Source organism: Aptenodytes forsteri, unplaced genomic scaffold (assembly GCF_000699145.1).
Source record: "Aptenodytes forsteri isolate BGI_AS27 unplaced genomic scaffold, ASM69914v1 Scaffold438, whole genome shotgun sequence".
In the NCBI taxonomy this organism is placed as follows: Eukaryota; Metazoa; Chordata; class Aves; order Sphenisciformes; family Spheniscidae; genus Aptenodytes; species Aptenodytes forsteri.
The window spans coordinates 933,713-947,041 of record NW_008795673.1 but is presented as its reverse complement, the minus strand read 5'-3'; the positions used below and the strand labels follow the sequence as shown (position 1 = coordinate 947,041).

Sequence of the window (13,329 nt, the reverse complement as noted above, 5' to 3'; positions counted from 1 at the left end):
CAGGCCTCCTGGCGTTTTTGCTGGTCTTCCTCTTTGTTGGGATGCATCGCTCCTGAGCTTGGAGGAGGTGATCCTTGAATATTAATCAGCTTTCTTGGGCCCCTCTTCCCTCCAGGGCTTTGTCCCATGGCACTCTACCAAGCAGATCCCTCAAGAGGCCAAAGTCTGCTCTCCTGAAGTCCAGGGTAGTGAGCTTGCTGTGCGCCCTCCTCAGTGCCCTAAGGATCTTGAACTCCACCATTTTGTGGTCACTGCAGCCCAGGCTGCCCTTGAGCTTCACATTCCCCACCAGCCCCTCCTTGTTGGTGAGAGCAAGGTCCAGCATAGCACTTCTCCTCGTTGGCTCCTCTATCACTTGGAGAAGGAAGTTATTATTGATGCATTCCAGGAACCTCCCGGATTGCTTATGCCCTGCCATGTTGTCCCTTCAACAGATATCGGGATGGTTGAAGGGTTCTTGTGTTCTGTGTAGTGTTAGAGTCCATTTACTCACGGTTCTGTAGCCAGCTTCCTGACCCTAGACAGTAATACCGTCAAGCTAATGGTAGGGTTTCTGCTGAAACTTCACAAGCTTGCTGGTTGAGAGGGAATAACAACCTTGCTGTGCAGAAATAACTGAAGCCCACAAAGAATAGCAGGAACCTTTGGTAGGGGTGACCCATGAGCTTGTTTCCGCAGTTGGTGTATGTGAGCTGACATCTGCAGTTCCTGTTTGGTTGGGTTAGTCTTGCCGTATGGGACAAGCCGTAAGAAAAGGTAGTTTCTAAAAAGGGACTCCGACTGTTTTAGGGCATGGAAAACTCTCAAACATAAAAGTGGTGATAGCTTACTGAACTTCACCTCGCCTCATCAGGTAATTGAGGGGTGTGATGGAAGTCTCTAAAAACAATGAATGATTGACGGGATCATGAAATAACCACATCCCTTTAAGTCTCTGAACAAAAATACGTTATCTTTTATGAAAACGTGGGAAACTTGTAAACTGACAAAAAACTGTCATGTAAGAGTATGACTTAAAATACAGAATTTATTGCTATAGGATTTTATTGAGGCCAAAAATGCATAAAACCATGAAAAATGAGGGGATATTTTACATGGGTAACTAAATGTTAATAGCTCTTCCAAATTTACATTAAGCATTCTGCTTCAAGGCTTAAGGCAGTCCCCAACTCTGGGAGATTATGGGGTTTCTTGCACCTTTCTCTGAAGCATCTGGCATTAGCCTCTGTAGAAGACAGGATATTGGATTAAAAAACAAAGCCCAGTCTCATCTGCTATGCCAGTTTCTGTGTTCAAATACTCACTGTCAATAGTGGCTTCTGCAAAATGATAACATTCTCTTTTCAGTTGTTAAAGAAACCCAAGGCCTAGCATCTGCATTGAAAGTTTTAAAAGCAAATTAGTCGTTATTCTCAAGAATTTCTCCCTTAGCGGTATTACTGAGTTCCTCGATTGAATCGTGCTTGGACTCTGCTGCCTGGCTGATCAGATGTGGCTTTGAGTATCCAAAGCTTCCGTGTGCTCTGCGTTGGCATCCCACTACCAAGAAAATGGTGCCACTTCACTGGGCAAATGGATGTCCCTTTCTCTGTGCCAGAGATTTGTAATAAATGCAGGTCTAAAAAAAGGTGGATCTTCATTCTTTATGGAAAAAAGATAGTGTATTTGAGAAGCTTCCGTGTTTTTTGCTATCCCTTTAACATTTATGGAGATCTTAGGTATTAGGCTTTTAAGCTGCTTTGTTGAAACTCATTTGACAAGGACTTGCACAGATGGTGCTTTACTTTCTGTCTGAAATGTGACGCTTTTTAATTTCCCTTGGGTCATCTCTGTGAATCTGGCTAGAATTTCTTCAATGGATATTTGTCTCCTGTATCTCTGACTTGTTTATCTGAAATAAAATTTAGTCTGATAGGAGCAATATGTGGGTGTCTTTAACTGTAGGCAGAGCTAGCACACTCAATCATTCTGTTTCAGCCCTGGTATATTCAATAATTACTGTATGTACTATTAATGCATCTGGTCTAATATACAAAAGTAATAAAATACTGAAATCTGCTTCTCTTCAAAGCAGACTTTTTTCCTATGCTGACAGTATATTTCTGAAGACCTAGGAAAAGATGATTAATTGAAAATGTAGTGCATGACTAGACAAGGAGTTTTATGAGATGCTGATCTGTCCTTGACCTGGCTTAATGCCTAGTATTAATGTTGGCTATGAAAACCTGCAGTATGGACACTGGCATCCCAAAAGATGCCGTGGCACCTGAAAGCTCCAAATACATCTTGGGTTGGATTGTGGTGCACACACGTGCAGCAGTTAAAAGATAGCATTCATTAATTTCATTGACTTTGATCTATCTGCCAGGCTGTGTGTTACAAATACATACCTACTTAAAATGTTAAACTCTTTGCTTTATAACATCTATTAGTGAAAGCCACTGACGGGTTTCTTAAATGCTGCGGTCCAGCGGCTGGGGTGTCTCTGTGGGCTGCTTGCTCATGTGTTGGAGAACACTGCTGCTAGGAGCATCACCTCGTAGAGTTTCAAGCAAAATGAATACCCCCAAAAAGAAGCAGGAGGAGGTAAAAAATGACAATGACAGGTCTAAACAGAGGCATGCTATGCTGAAGAGGTTAGATCTGTGACCTGCCTCTTAAGTCCCTTTGCTGACGTGCTGCTAGAGATGACGTCTCCGAGAGTAGGCAGCAGAGCTGGTTGGGTGAGCGTCTGCTGACCTACTTCAGCCAGAATGACCCACGTTAGCTTAACCTGGTTACGGAGTAGCCCTGTTCACCTCGCTCGCTTATGGCTGCAGTGGGTTAGCAGGTTTGAGGGGGCAGTAATCCCCAGCAATAAGCAGCTGAGGGTGGTGACGTGTTTCTTTGGTATAGCTGGATCAGGAAGAGTAAGTGTGCTCCCAGCCTAAGAAATGGAACAGGCTGTTAATACTAAATCTGTTTTCAGTAATCCAGTTTTTGCAGAAGTGAGTCTGACCCAACTATAGAAAATATGCGCATGCAGAAGTGTCTGGTCATCTTGCAGTCGTCTTGTTGAAAACCAAAGTCTTGCCTTAACAACCAACTCAGATCAATACCTTATTGTCCCACAAGGGTTTATATGAGGTTCTACAAAACACTGGGTGCTGTGTGTTACTTTCAAGAGCCCTGTGTTGGCCGCTTGATAGCATTTAAAGGTCTGATCCCAGAAGAGGAGGATGTAGGAAAAGGTTGCATTGTTCTGCATCAAAGAAATATGAGAGTAAATAGTTTCAACTGTTTAAAATGGAAGTTACTTACACAAAATTCTGGGTTTACTAATAAAAGATTTGTTTTCTGACTGTCCTAGGCTTTTGGACAGGCCCATACCAACCACAAGAAGGTAGCAGCAGACGGAGAGAGCAGAGAGGAGACCTTGATTCAGGAATCGGCTACCAAGGAAGAGTACTACATGAAGAAGGTTATGGAGTTGCAGACAGAACTGAAGCAGCTCAGAAATGTCCTTGCCAACACCCAGTCTGAAAATGAACGCCTTAATTCTGTTGCACAGGAACTGAAAGAGGTGAGTGAAGGTGCACAGTGCGCGCCACAGCTTGTATTGTGGTTATGTTTTCTTGTGCTGTGTAACCAAAATAAGGAATATTCTTGAGCTGATCGATATCTGCTTAATACTGGCAGCTACTAAGATGGGTTGTCTCTCCGAGACTTCAGCAAGGTGATACAACCAAATGAAGCTGTAATTCAGCAGCACAGTAAACCCAGCTTTCTGGTTCCATCCACTGATCCAGCCTGTTGTGGCCACAATGGTTCTGACCCAGTACAAATTCACTCTGCCGTGTTCAAATACCTACTGGTTCTGCAGTTAACGCCTGTATTGTGTCCCAGCTCATTTGACGGACATGTGACTGTGCGTCTGGGCCACGCTGGTGCTGTGGGTACTGCACATCAGTACCTTCAGGCCGAGAACTGCTGCCTTAAAAAGCAGAGGAATCTGCTTAGTGCAAGCGCAGAGATGCTTTGGATGTACTTTTTCTGCCTTGCTCCCAGTACAGATTTTCTTGCTGCAAAATATTTGGGGCATGATTTCCCGTTTTATCACTTTTTCCACCCCAACTTCTAAGGATGTGGGAGCATAACAAAACACTGAATTGCACAAAGGAGTAATAGTAAAGTTTATGGTCTTGTGTTTTCTCTCATGAAAGTGATGGCTTTTACTTTTTCATAGGTTGCTTAACTTACTACCTCATAGTATCTTTGACTTTTTATTGTTTTAGTATTGAAACTGCCTATTTCTGAGGGGAAATAATCGCTGAAAAATTGACTTAAAAGTTTAATTACTTACGAAATCTGTAGCTCAGCAGGAGTCTCTGTGGCACTGATGCAGAAAAGACTGTTTTGAGAGCTCAAACCATTGCTTAAATTTAGGCTGGGTAGAAGTTACAGAGACTGTAAACCACAGATGGATGTGGTAAACAATCCGCAATTATTACTCATGAGCTTTCTTGCACCGTCCTTTGAAGTGTTGGGTATGAGTCTTGACTGGCCTCCCCTGCCAGGAGGGGAGGTTATCTAAGAGCCCACGTCTTAATCTCAATGTACTCTACATGACCACAGCTGAAAATCAGAAGTGGCTGATTTTACTTCTTTGGGACGTAGTAACAAATATGTGGATAATATTTGGTGGTAAAATTCATGAGGAAATGTGGGTTACTTCTGTGGAGATGTGGGGGTTCAATAGTACCTCTCTTTGGGGTACAACAGAGAAGGAGATTTGTAGGGCAAACTGTCAGAGGTGATCAAACAGGCCAGTCAAGCTCTTCTTTAATTTCATGGGTCCTGGCTGTACGTTAACAGAGCTGGAATCAGGCCATGTGCTCTGCTTAGGCAAGGAACCAGTCCCTGCAAGCACACACAGAACTCTTGTCTTTATTTCCTAACGTTTAAGAACAGCTTAAAGGAAAAGTTCCTCACCCCAGAGGCAGCATCGTGTCCATAAGGGATTCCAAACGCCGCTCAAAAGCGTGCTGATCGGCAGATTTCAATCCAGCTCCCTGCGTCACTGCAGCTGGAGGTGATTTTTCCTTCTAGATACTGCCATGTTTCAGCCACCTTTGCTTGGAGCTGCATTTTGCTTTACACAACCCTCAGATGAGCTGTCAGTTTGCAAGGTTTTAGGGTGGGTTTTTTCTTGTGCTTTGTCCTTCCATCTCACCCACGCACCCTTGTGCGCAAACACACTTGTGTGAGATGGACCGAAGTGAGAACTGAAGAGTGCAGGAAGCGGGAAAGTAGGTGACATCAGGTTTCTTGTGAAGATTTTTGGGTTTTTTTTAAAGCCTTTTTTTTAAGCTCTCTTTTGCTGAACGGGGGAAGATGCGTTTAGTTACTTTAGTTCTACTAAAGGCTGATGATAATTAACTGGATGTGACTGATTTTAGACTTTGAATGGAAACTGAACTCAGTTAAAGAAAAATAAAAATCAAAACTTAATGTGATAACTGGAACTTTGCAGTTAGGGGTTTCTCTGCATGTCACTTTGTGTCATCTCAGTGCCTGCGTTCTCCTTTCCTTCCCTTTTTTTAGCCTAGCTGCTTCTTCTGCTGCTGGTAAATTGTGGTTGGGTGAAGAAGTGAGGAGGAGAAAAAGAAATGGCTTGAAAGCTTTAGTGTTAAAATGAAAACATCTGGGCCAATTGACCATGTGTGGTTTGGGGTTCCTTTCCTCTGAAGATGCCTATTTGTGTATTGTATTTTGGTTTGAGAATTGCCTTATAATTACTGGTAGGGAACAGTGAGGCAGGGTGTGTGAACAGAGATAGCAGCCTTCTCCTGGCCCACAAAAAAGCCAAGTCAACATGACCATCTTGAGGGACTTGGCTTGTCTCTCGTACAATGCATCACAAAGTGGCAGAAGTTCAAATAGTTGTTATTTCACCATTGTTGTCCAGGTAAGTGGAAACAGGAGGATATGCACAGGCCTCCTGTGATGATTTTATAGATCTAATAGGAAATTTAATTTGAAAGCATTGTGTGAGAGAAATCAAGGAGAACTTGTTGTGGCTGTTGTAAGCTAGTGAACAAGATAAGCAGTGTGGTTTTCCCCAGTCCCTGTTGTTGTGCTTAGCTTTAGACTGCCTCATGGTAAAAGTTTTATGTTGATATTAGTCCAAGGAGACTCTGTGCTGTGAAGAATGCTGCTGCAGTCTGAAAGTGTTGAGGATGAAGGTGGAATATGATCTACTGTTTTATACCGCAGAGACATAGTGGAAATTCCTTCCTTCATTTTTTCTGACTGCTGATGAAAGAAAAACTACTGTGGCTCTTCTCCATCTTGTTGTAGAGAATGTTTGTAGGCAAATCTAGTCTTTATAGTGTGTATTTTGGAAGTTCTGTATTATTGGCTATTGAGAGAACTGACTTGCAAGATATCTGGGGAAACAGGAAACTTTACTTCCATTTCAACCGTTCTGGATTTGAGCCAGATAAGAGGAAGGATGTGGAAAATGTTTGATTGTGTGTCCTCTGGCCAGGCAGAGAGCTCCTTCTGTCAAAACTAAAAGGAAGTTTCAAAGAAAAAAAAAAAAAGTCAGGAAATCAACTGAGGCTGAATCTCTGCTTTATTTTTAAGGGAGATTTGCTTGTCAAGACTGGCTGCACAAGTTTTTATCTGCTGTTTTGTAGCTATCTGATAGGATATAAAGTTTTACTGTTGCTGGGGCTTTTTTGAAAAAATCTCTTCAGTCCTTAGTAGTGGCACAAGGAGGGTGGTCAAGTGCATCAGGCAGCAGCTCCTCTTGAGATGCTGCTGGCAGTAGCGGTGGTGGTAGGTTGAAACCAGATGTTGCCCCACATCAATTGGAAGCTCATTCAAGACTGCACGTTTAAGATCCATCATTCCTTTTGTGTCTTCTCGGGACACTTGCACGGAAGCAATGAGTTGTTTTTGGAAGAAGAGTGGCATTCGATACACCTGGAGTTGCTGTAGCAGACACAAATGGTTTTGACACTTTCTGTTGAATTATCTAACTTTGGCGTGTCGAGACAGGCTGACAGGGTGGTTACCGATTATGAGTTTTACTGCTGTCATTAGCTAGCTCAGCAGCTCCTGTGTCCTGGAAGAGTCACTGGAAAGAGTAATTGCTCCTGAGTAATTGCCAATTGCCATTCCTTTTTAATCTTCTTTCATCTCTCCTGTTTAGTGGCACCAGAACAGATTTCATAAGGTGATTTGGCTGTGAAGTCATGAGGTAGCCGTGCCCAGTATAGAGAAGCTGAAAAATAAATGAGTGATTCTTTCCCAGGAAAGTAAAAGGTGTTCTGATTATGTACACTAAAGAAGGAAATAGATTTTAATGTGTGAGCTTTTATACGTTAAGAAAAATAGCTGACGTGTCATGGTACAATATAATATGTACTAAATAGCATGTTAAAAAAAACCCCAACAAACACAAGTTATCAGCAACATATGAGTAATTTTATTGCTCCGAGGCTATAAAATGGAAGCTGTTTTTCTGAGGCTTGTTCTGAAGAAAATTTCTTGTTTGGCATTATTGTCTAATAGGCTTTATCAAGAAAGTGTGTGTCAATCTGAATGATAATGAACACCACACAGTGACTTGGCCCTGCTATGCGCAGGGGACTCTCTCCTTTTTTTCTGTTGATAATGCTGGGATTTTCAGCTCTGTCCCCAACACAGACACACAATTGTTTATCCTGGGGGTTTGTTTGTTTTTTTTTAACTCTAGAGAAAAGGGATACCCAGCATGTAGATATCTATAAAGATCTGTCAGTTTTATTCCTCCATCCTATTCTCTTGCCTCACATTGGAGGAATTGGTCATGAGTTTGTTTTTCCAGAGGCTCAAGTGACTCTAACAACCCTCATGCTCTAGTCAAATCCTGTAAATAATTTCCTTAATTAAGTTTATGGCTTATGAAGCTCACCCATACTCTCAGAGTAAACCCAAAAACTAACCAACCAGCTCTGACATCTTTATTCTTCAGTGAAGACCTAGAACTTGGTCTCTGTTGTGGGTAGCCAAATGCTTCACTGAAGGACACACAGATAATTGCCAGCCCTCTGATTAGAACAGCTTCAAACGGAAGCCGATCTTCGCTCACTGGAAACATAAGACGCACTGCATTAGATCAGGCCACTTCAACCACGACTGCCTTACAAGTGCAGTAACGCAACTGCTTGCAGTCATCTCTCCATATGCTCGGACATAGCAAGATTACAGCTGCTTGTATCAGCTTTCTGGGCCTTGCAGTTAAAATATGTGAATGGAGGTGGAAGAGACATTGCTGGGAAGCCCAGGACACAGCCTGTTCACAATATTTGACTGTTCTAATTGCTAGCAAGTGTTTATTTTTTGGAGTCAGTGTTTTCACCATGGTAGGCCATTAGGTTGGTTGGTTGCTCAGAGTGATGAAGGCTGACAATTCTTCTATAAATACACAGTAATCTGATTGCTGAAGTTCTCCAGGCTTCCTTAACATCGTCAGTGAAGGAATAGTATTCCTAAAGTTATGCTTACACTTCTCTTTCCCACTAGGATTTATAGCTAAGATGCTGAATAGTCCTTTGTGTTGCTTTCTGTTTCTCCCTCTTGAACACACTGGTAACCCATACAGGAAAATGCACAACAGATCTCCCCTGCAGCCAAGGAAGGAAAGCCTCCATGTTCTGCATTCCCTAAAAGCTGTATCACGAGCCATGCTTAAAGAAGGCATAGGTTTTATTATAGCAGAGAATAAGTGTAAACAACATTTTATTGTGCTCTAAATTACAGACTGTGCGCTACTGGTAAGCGGCCAAAAGTGTGTTCAAGTAGTTTATTACAATGTATTCTAGATTTGAAGTCCTATGGTTCATGTAGTCTGACCTGTATTCTGTATCAAATCAAGAGGGCTCTTTCTTCCCTTTTTAAATAAGTGGAGGAAGGGGGGATATGTTTTTGATGCAACGAAATCATGAAATCCTCAATGTTATTGCTGTAATATTTCTGGATATATTGCAAAGGTCAAAGAAGCTTGAGGTAATGTCAATCATATAGCAAAAATATGCTTGTAGAACATTTATCTTCTGTGCGCACTTGCATGGTGTAGAGTAAACCACCTTCCCCATTCTGAATGGTGTCTAATCTGCAATGTTGCATATACAGGTGAACAGCTTAGAGAAGGGAAAGTGCTGAAAGTTTTATTGTCTTTCATGATAAGAATCTTTGAGAAGAAAGGAAGAAAAAAATACTTAATCTCTAGAGGAGTTCTTTCTAATCAGAAAGGACAGTAGCAGAGGAGGATTTGCAGCTTTTGGAAGCAGAATGGTGAAGAGTGGAAAAAGAGGTCAGATATGAATGGCATTAAAATGGTGTCAAATGCAGAAAGAGGGGGAAAAAGGCACATTTTTCATGGAGAATATGACTTGGAGCAAGGGGAAGGAAGATGCCTTTAGTGGTAATATTTTGATTAATTGGAGTGAAGGAGGCTGAAAAGCTCTGAAAGTTGATGGTAGAATTGGTTGCTGTGGAGCAATGGAGCTTGGAGTTTTGGCAGTGTAAGAGTTTTGGTTGCACTGAAGGAAGGTGTAAGTAACAGCTTTTCTAGAAACCTTGCCTCTAGGAGGTACAGAGAGTTGGAGACCCCATGGAGGCAGAATGAGTTGAGAGAGAAACTCTTCATGGTCACCAAAGAAACAGGAGCAGGGTTGTTGATCTAGAGAAAGAGGCGAGAAGAAAACAGAGGGCTGGGGTGGGATGATGACAAAGAGCAAGGAGCGAGCTCCTTTTGTTTAAGGAGCTAAAATAAAAAAGTCATCTCTTCATTGCAGAATATAGTGAGCTTTGCTAGAAAGCCTCTGTAGCAGGGCTTTGTGGGTGGCTTTATGTTTCAACGAAATGAAGCTGCCTGAGTGCCAGTATAACTACCAGTGCAATCCAGAGGTAGCCAGAGTGGGACAGGTGGACGCGGAGGCAGGTGGACCAGTTATACAGTCAAGTTGCTGGAAAAAAATAAAAGCAAGCAGAATTGTGTAAGAGAGCTGAGTGCTTTGCATAAACTTTTATAAAACCAGATTGCAGGTGGGTGAGTCATGGAGAAAAGGCTATTTTATTAAAAAAAAAAAAAAAGTAAAAAGCACAGCGTTTCCCCCTCTCTGCCTGGTGAGTTGCAAAGTGTGACCTTCAGAGGGTCACTCTGCTCGGTCATGTTGTGATTGTCGGGCCCGCAGGAGTGGCTGCAGGGTTGATAGTGCACATCACTTACTGCCATTCCATACGTTGTATGGGAAAAGCTGCAGGAGGTGCATTTGAAAATTGTCTTTTTCGCCCTGAAAGCTTGTAGAAATCGATGTGTTTATCAGCACTGAATTTGGGAGTAAGGCAACAGTGTGACACGGCTTTCAGTGTAACCCTCTGGGGATAAAGGTGGTTCTCCCCCATTTCTCCTTGTTGAGGGATCCCCTGGCAACCCTTAACTTAAAACGGAAAAGCCTCTGAGCACAAAGGCTCTTGCAGAGCTGATTACCTGTGGATTTTTAGGTCCCTTCTGGGCCCAGGTGTAATGCTCAAATAATACTCCGCAGCAGTGAACAGAAGATAATCCTTGATTCATTGCTGGTTTTTTGAATTGTGCATACAGAAGCATATTTAAATAATGCTAAAATACACTGAAAGAGTTACGTCTGAAGTGAGCAGTGTAGCTGGAAATCAGCTGCTAAACGTGCTCCAAATGTAAAAGTGGATTGGTAAAGCCGTTTCTAAAAGCAAAGCAGTGATGAGCCTGTTCCTTGAAGGAGCAGGATTCCTGTGAAGGAACACACATTTAGCGTGCAGGACTGGATTTCTTGTTCTCTAATGTGTTGAAAGAATTAGAAGGGTCACAGTGTGAATAGTTTTCTTTTGTGTTTTGTTTTTTTTTTTTTAAAACCTGTCTTTTGTCCAGTGCAGGAAGTTCAGAGGCGGTGATAACAGTACGATAGCAGCACGCTGCTGCATGCTGGCTCAGCACATTGCAGATGGCTGCAGATGGCAGCTGTTTTCTTCCCACCTTTTTATTTTCATTGAAGTGATTTTTATACCGACAGCTTCCTTTTTTTTTTTTAAGAATGATGAGAGCTGAGTATTTTTACAAAAAGGAAGTACTGCATGTCGTTTGTATCCATTTGAAACATAATAAAAATCCATTCCAAAGAAGATGAATTGTCATGGAAATTCAGTTGATGTGCTTTGCACGTATTCAAGGAGGCATCTGCTCATGATTTCTCTATTGTTGTTGTGCACTGATATATTCAGAGGAAAGATGTTAACAACAGCGTTTCTCTTGCTGTAACGGCTGCTGCCTAGAAACTCAGTGTCCAAAAATGAATTAATACTGAAAATGGGGGCATTGAAAGTCACCATTTGAACACTGTGTATTTCAGACCTTAAAGAAATATTAAAAAGAATTCTTGTTCTTCTGACATTATAAAACTCTAAATATGATTCTCAAAGTTTCAATTAGCAGTTAAGATTCCACGATACTCTATTGCTTGGGAATTAACGTGGTAGCACGCTTGCTGGGGGATCTTTTCATTGTTCTAATTAAATTGCTGGGTGCCTGTCGGTGCTGCGGCAATAGAAGGATGAGTCTTTCTCTTTAGTCACGGCTCCTTGTGACCTTCATTACGACCTTTGGTCTGCCCAGGGTTTCTGCATGAGCAGCGGAGGGACAAAGTCTCTTGTATGCAGCTATAATCTTTTAACAGATGTAAAATCAATATGCACAATTGAAAGAGTAGCTGGAAACGCTCTAATCAGCGAAACAATGGCTTGAAGTTACTTTGCAAACTGTTAATTAAAGAGGCCCCCTCCTCCCCCGCTGGGTGAAAACTTCCGCTTTACTGGTAGTGTGATTTTAGGATGCAGAAGCAGGGCGATTGCTTTGTTTTGCCTGTGCTTGGCACTGCTTCCATTAAAGTAGGTGACCCTTGGCAAGCTATCCAAGCAAGACTTGTTTGGGTCAGATTGGCATTTTTTGAAAACAGGAAAGAGCGTGTACTACAGTATGCCTCAGAGCAGTACTGTAATATGCTTGGGAAAAAATTCCTTTGTTTCACCTAGTAGTTCTGTGCTGATAGACTGTCTCAGAACTGCACCCTGAGATTTATTTTCAAGTCACATACGGTAGGTTTTAAGAACGTGGCTTGTGACAAAACATCGCTCGGGCAGAAGCACAAAGAGCCAGCTAGGGGATGTGCCTGTAGTATCGGAAATGACATTGCTGTGCTGTTGCCGCCCTTGTGACTGTATCAAAATACATTCTTTTTTTTTTACCCTCTGTTTTGGTTTTCAAGTTTAGTTTTGATGTACTTTTACTGATATCCCTCTTTATCCTTTTTTTTTTTTTTTTTTATGAAGTAAGTTTGGGGTGGTAATGTATCAAGTCTTCCTCCTCAGCTCCCCATAAATGCCCACTGGATCATCTGCAGTTGAAGGAGGGGTCCAGATTTTTTTAATTGACATTGCTTAGTATTCTCTCCCTTTATTTCATTAGTGAGTGTAGCTAACTCATTAACCCCTGCTACTTTTTAGCATTTGATTCCCCAGAGGGAGGTGTCTGCTGCTGTAAAAGTTCAGCAGATGAGAGAAACCCAGGGTAGCTGGCCAAACCTACCTGTCTTCCATGTCTCAGGCTGGCACTGGTCTGAGCTGTTCCTGATGTAGCCAGGACTGAAGGGGAAATACTGAAGGAATAACCGAATATTGAGTAATCGCATGCAATGAAATCCAAGCTGCTCCTGCGTGGGGTAGCTTAGGTCTGGAAGCCAGAGAGGTATCCTTGTTTTTTCTTATCTGGGTTATCCTGACCCTCCATTGCTGTGGGGATTGAAAAGATGACTGATTTCAACCTGATAAATGACTGGTTTGGATCTGGTTTTTGAGAATATCTAAGGAAGTTCATGGTGTTACAGTTGTGTGGCCAATGTGAAAATAGTCAGCAGCTCTAGGAGCTACATTTGTTAGGACAGCTTATGGCTAACTAGCAATATAGATGGTCGTGTCAGCACAGGCACTGACAACTGCTTCGAAGAATTGGATGCCACCACTTCTACCGTCATGGTATTTTGCCCTAAAATGCAGAATCGAGAATGGAGACTTGCCCTTTTTATGTCTTAATGATGGCGACATATGTTCTGGTGGTTATTCTAACAGAGTTGTTTGATCTTCACAGTGTCTCAGCCATTTGAGTTCAGAGGAAATTGGACAAAAGCTCTTGTGGGAGGAAAAACTAGCAGGGGTCAATGAACATAGCTTTTTTCATAACAAAGGGACTCTTCTGTTTTGCTCTTGCCA

The 13,329-nt window shown here is 42.2% G+C and overlaps 1 protein-coding gene across 1 annotated transcript in view; it reads left to right on the top strand.

Annotated features, from left to right (window-relative positions):
- The first annotated feature begins 2,687 nt into the window (after positions 1–2,687).
- The window catches only part of BICD2 (BICD cargo adaptor 2), a 46,166-nt gene continuing 35,524 nt past the window's right edge, over positions 2,688–13,329 (top strand). The window contains exons 1-2 of the mRNA XM_009282573.2: positions 2,688–2,702; positions 3,350–3,562. Coding sequence (XP_009280848.2) covers positions 2,688–2,702; positions 3,350–3,562 — 228 coding nt within the window. The remainder of the gene's footprint in view (positions 2,703–3,349; positions 3,563–13,329) is intronic.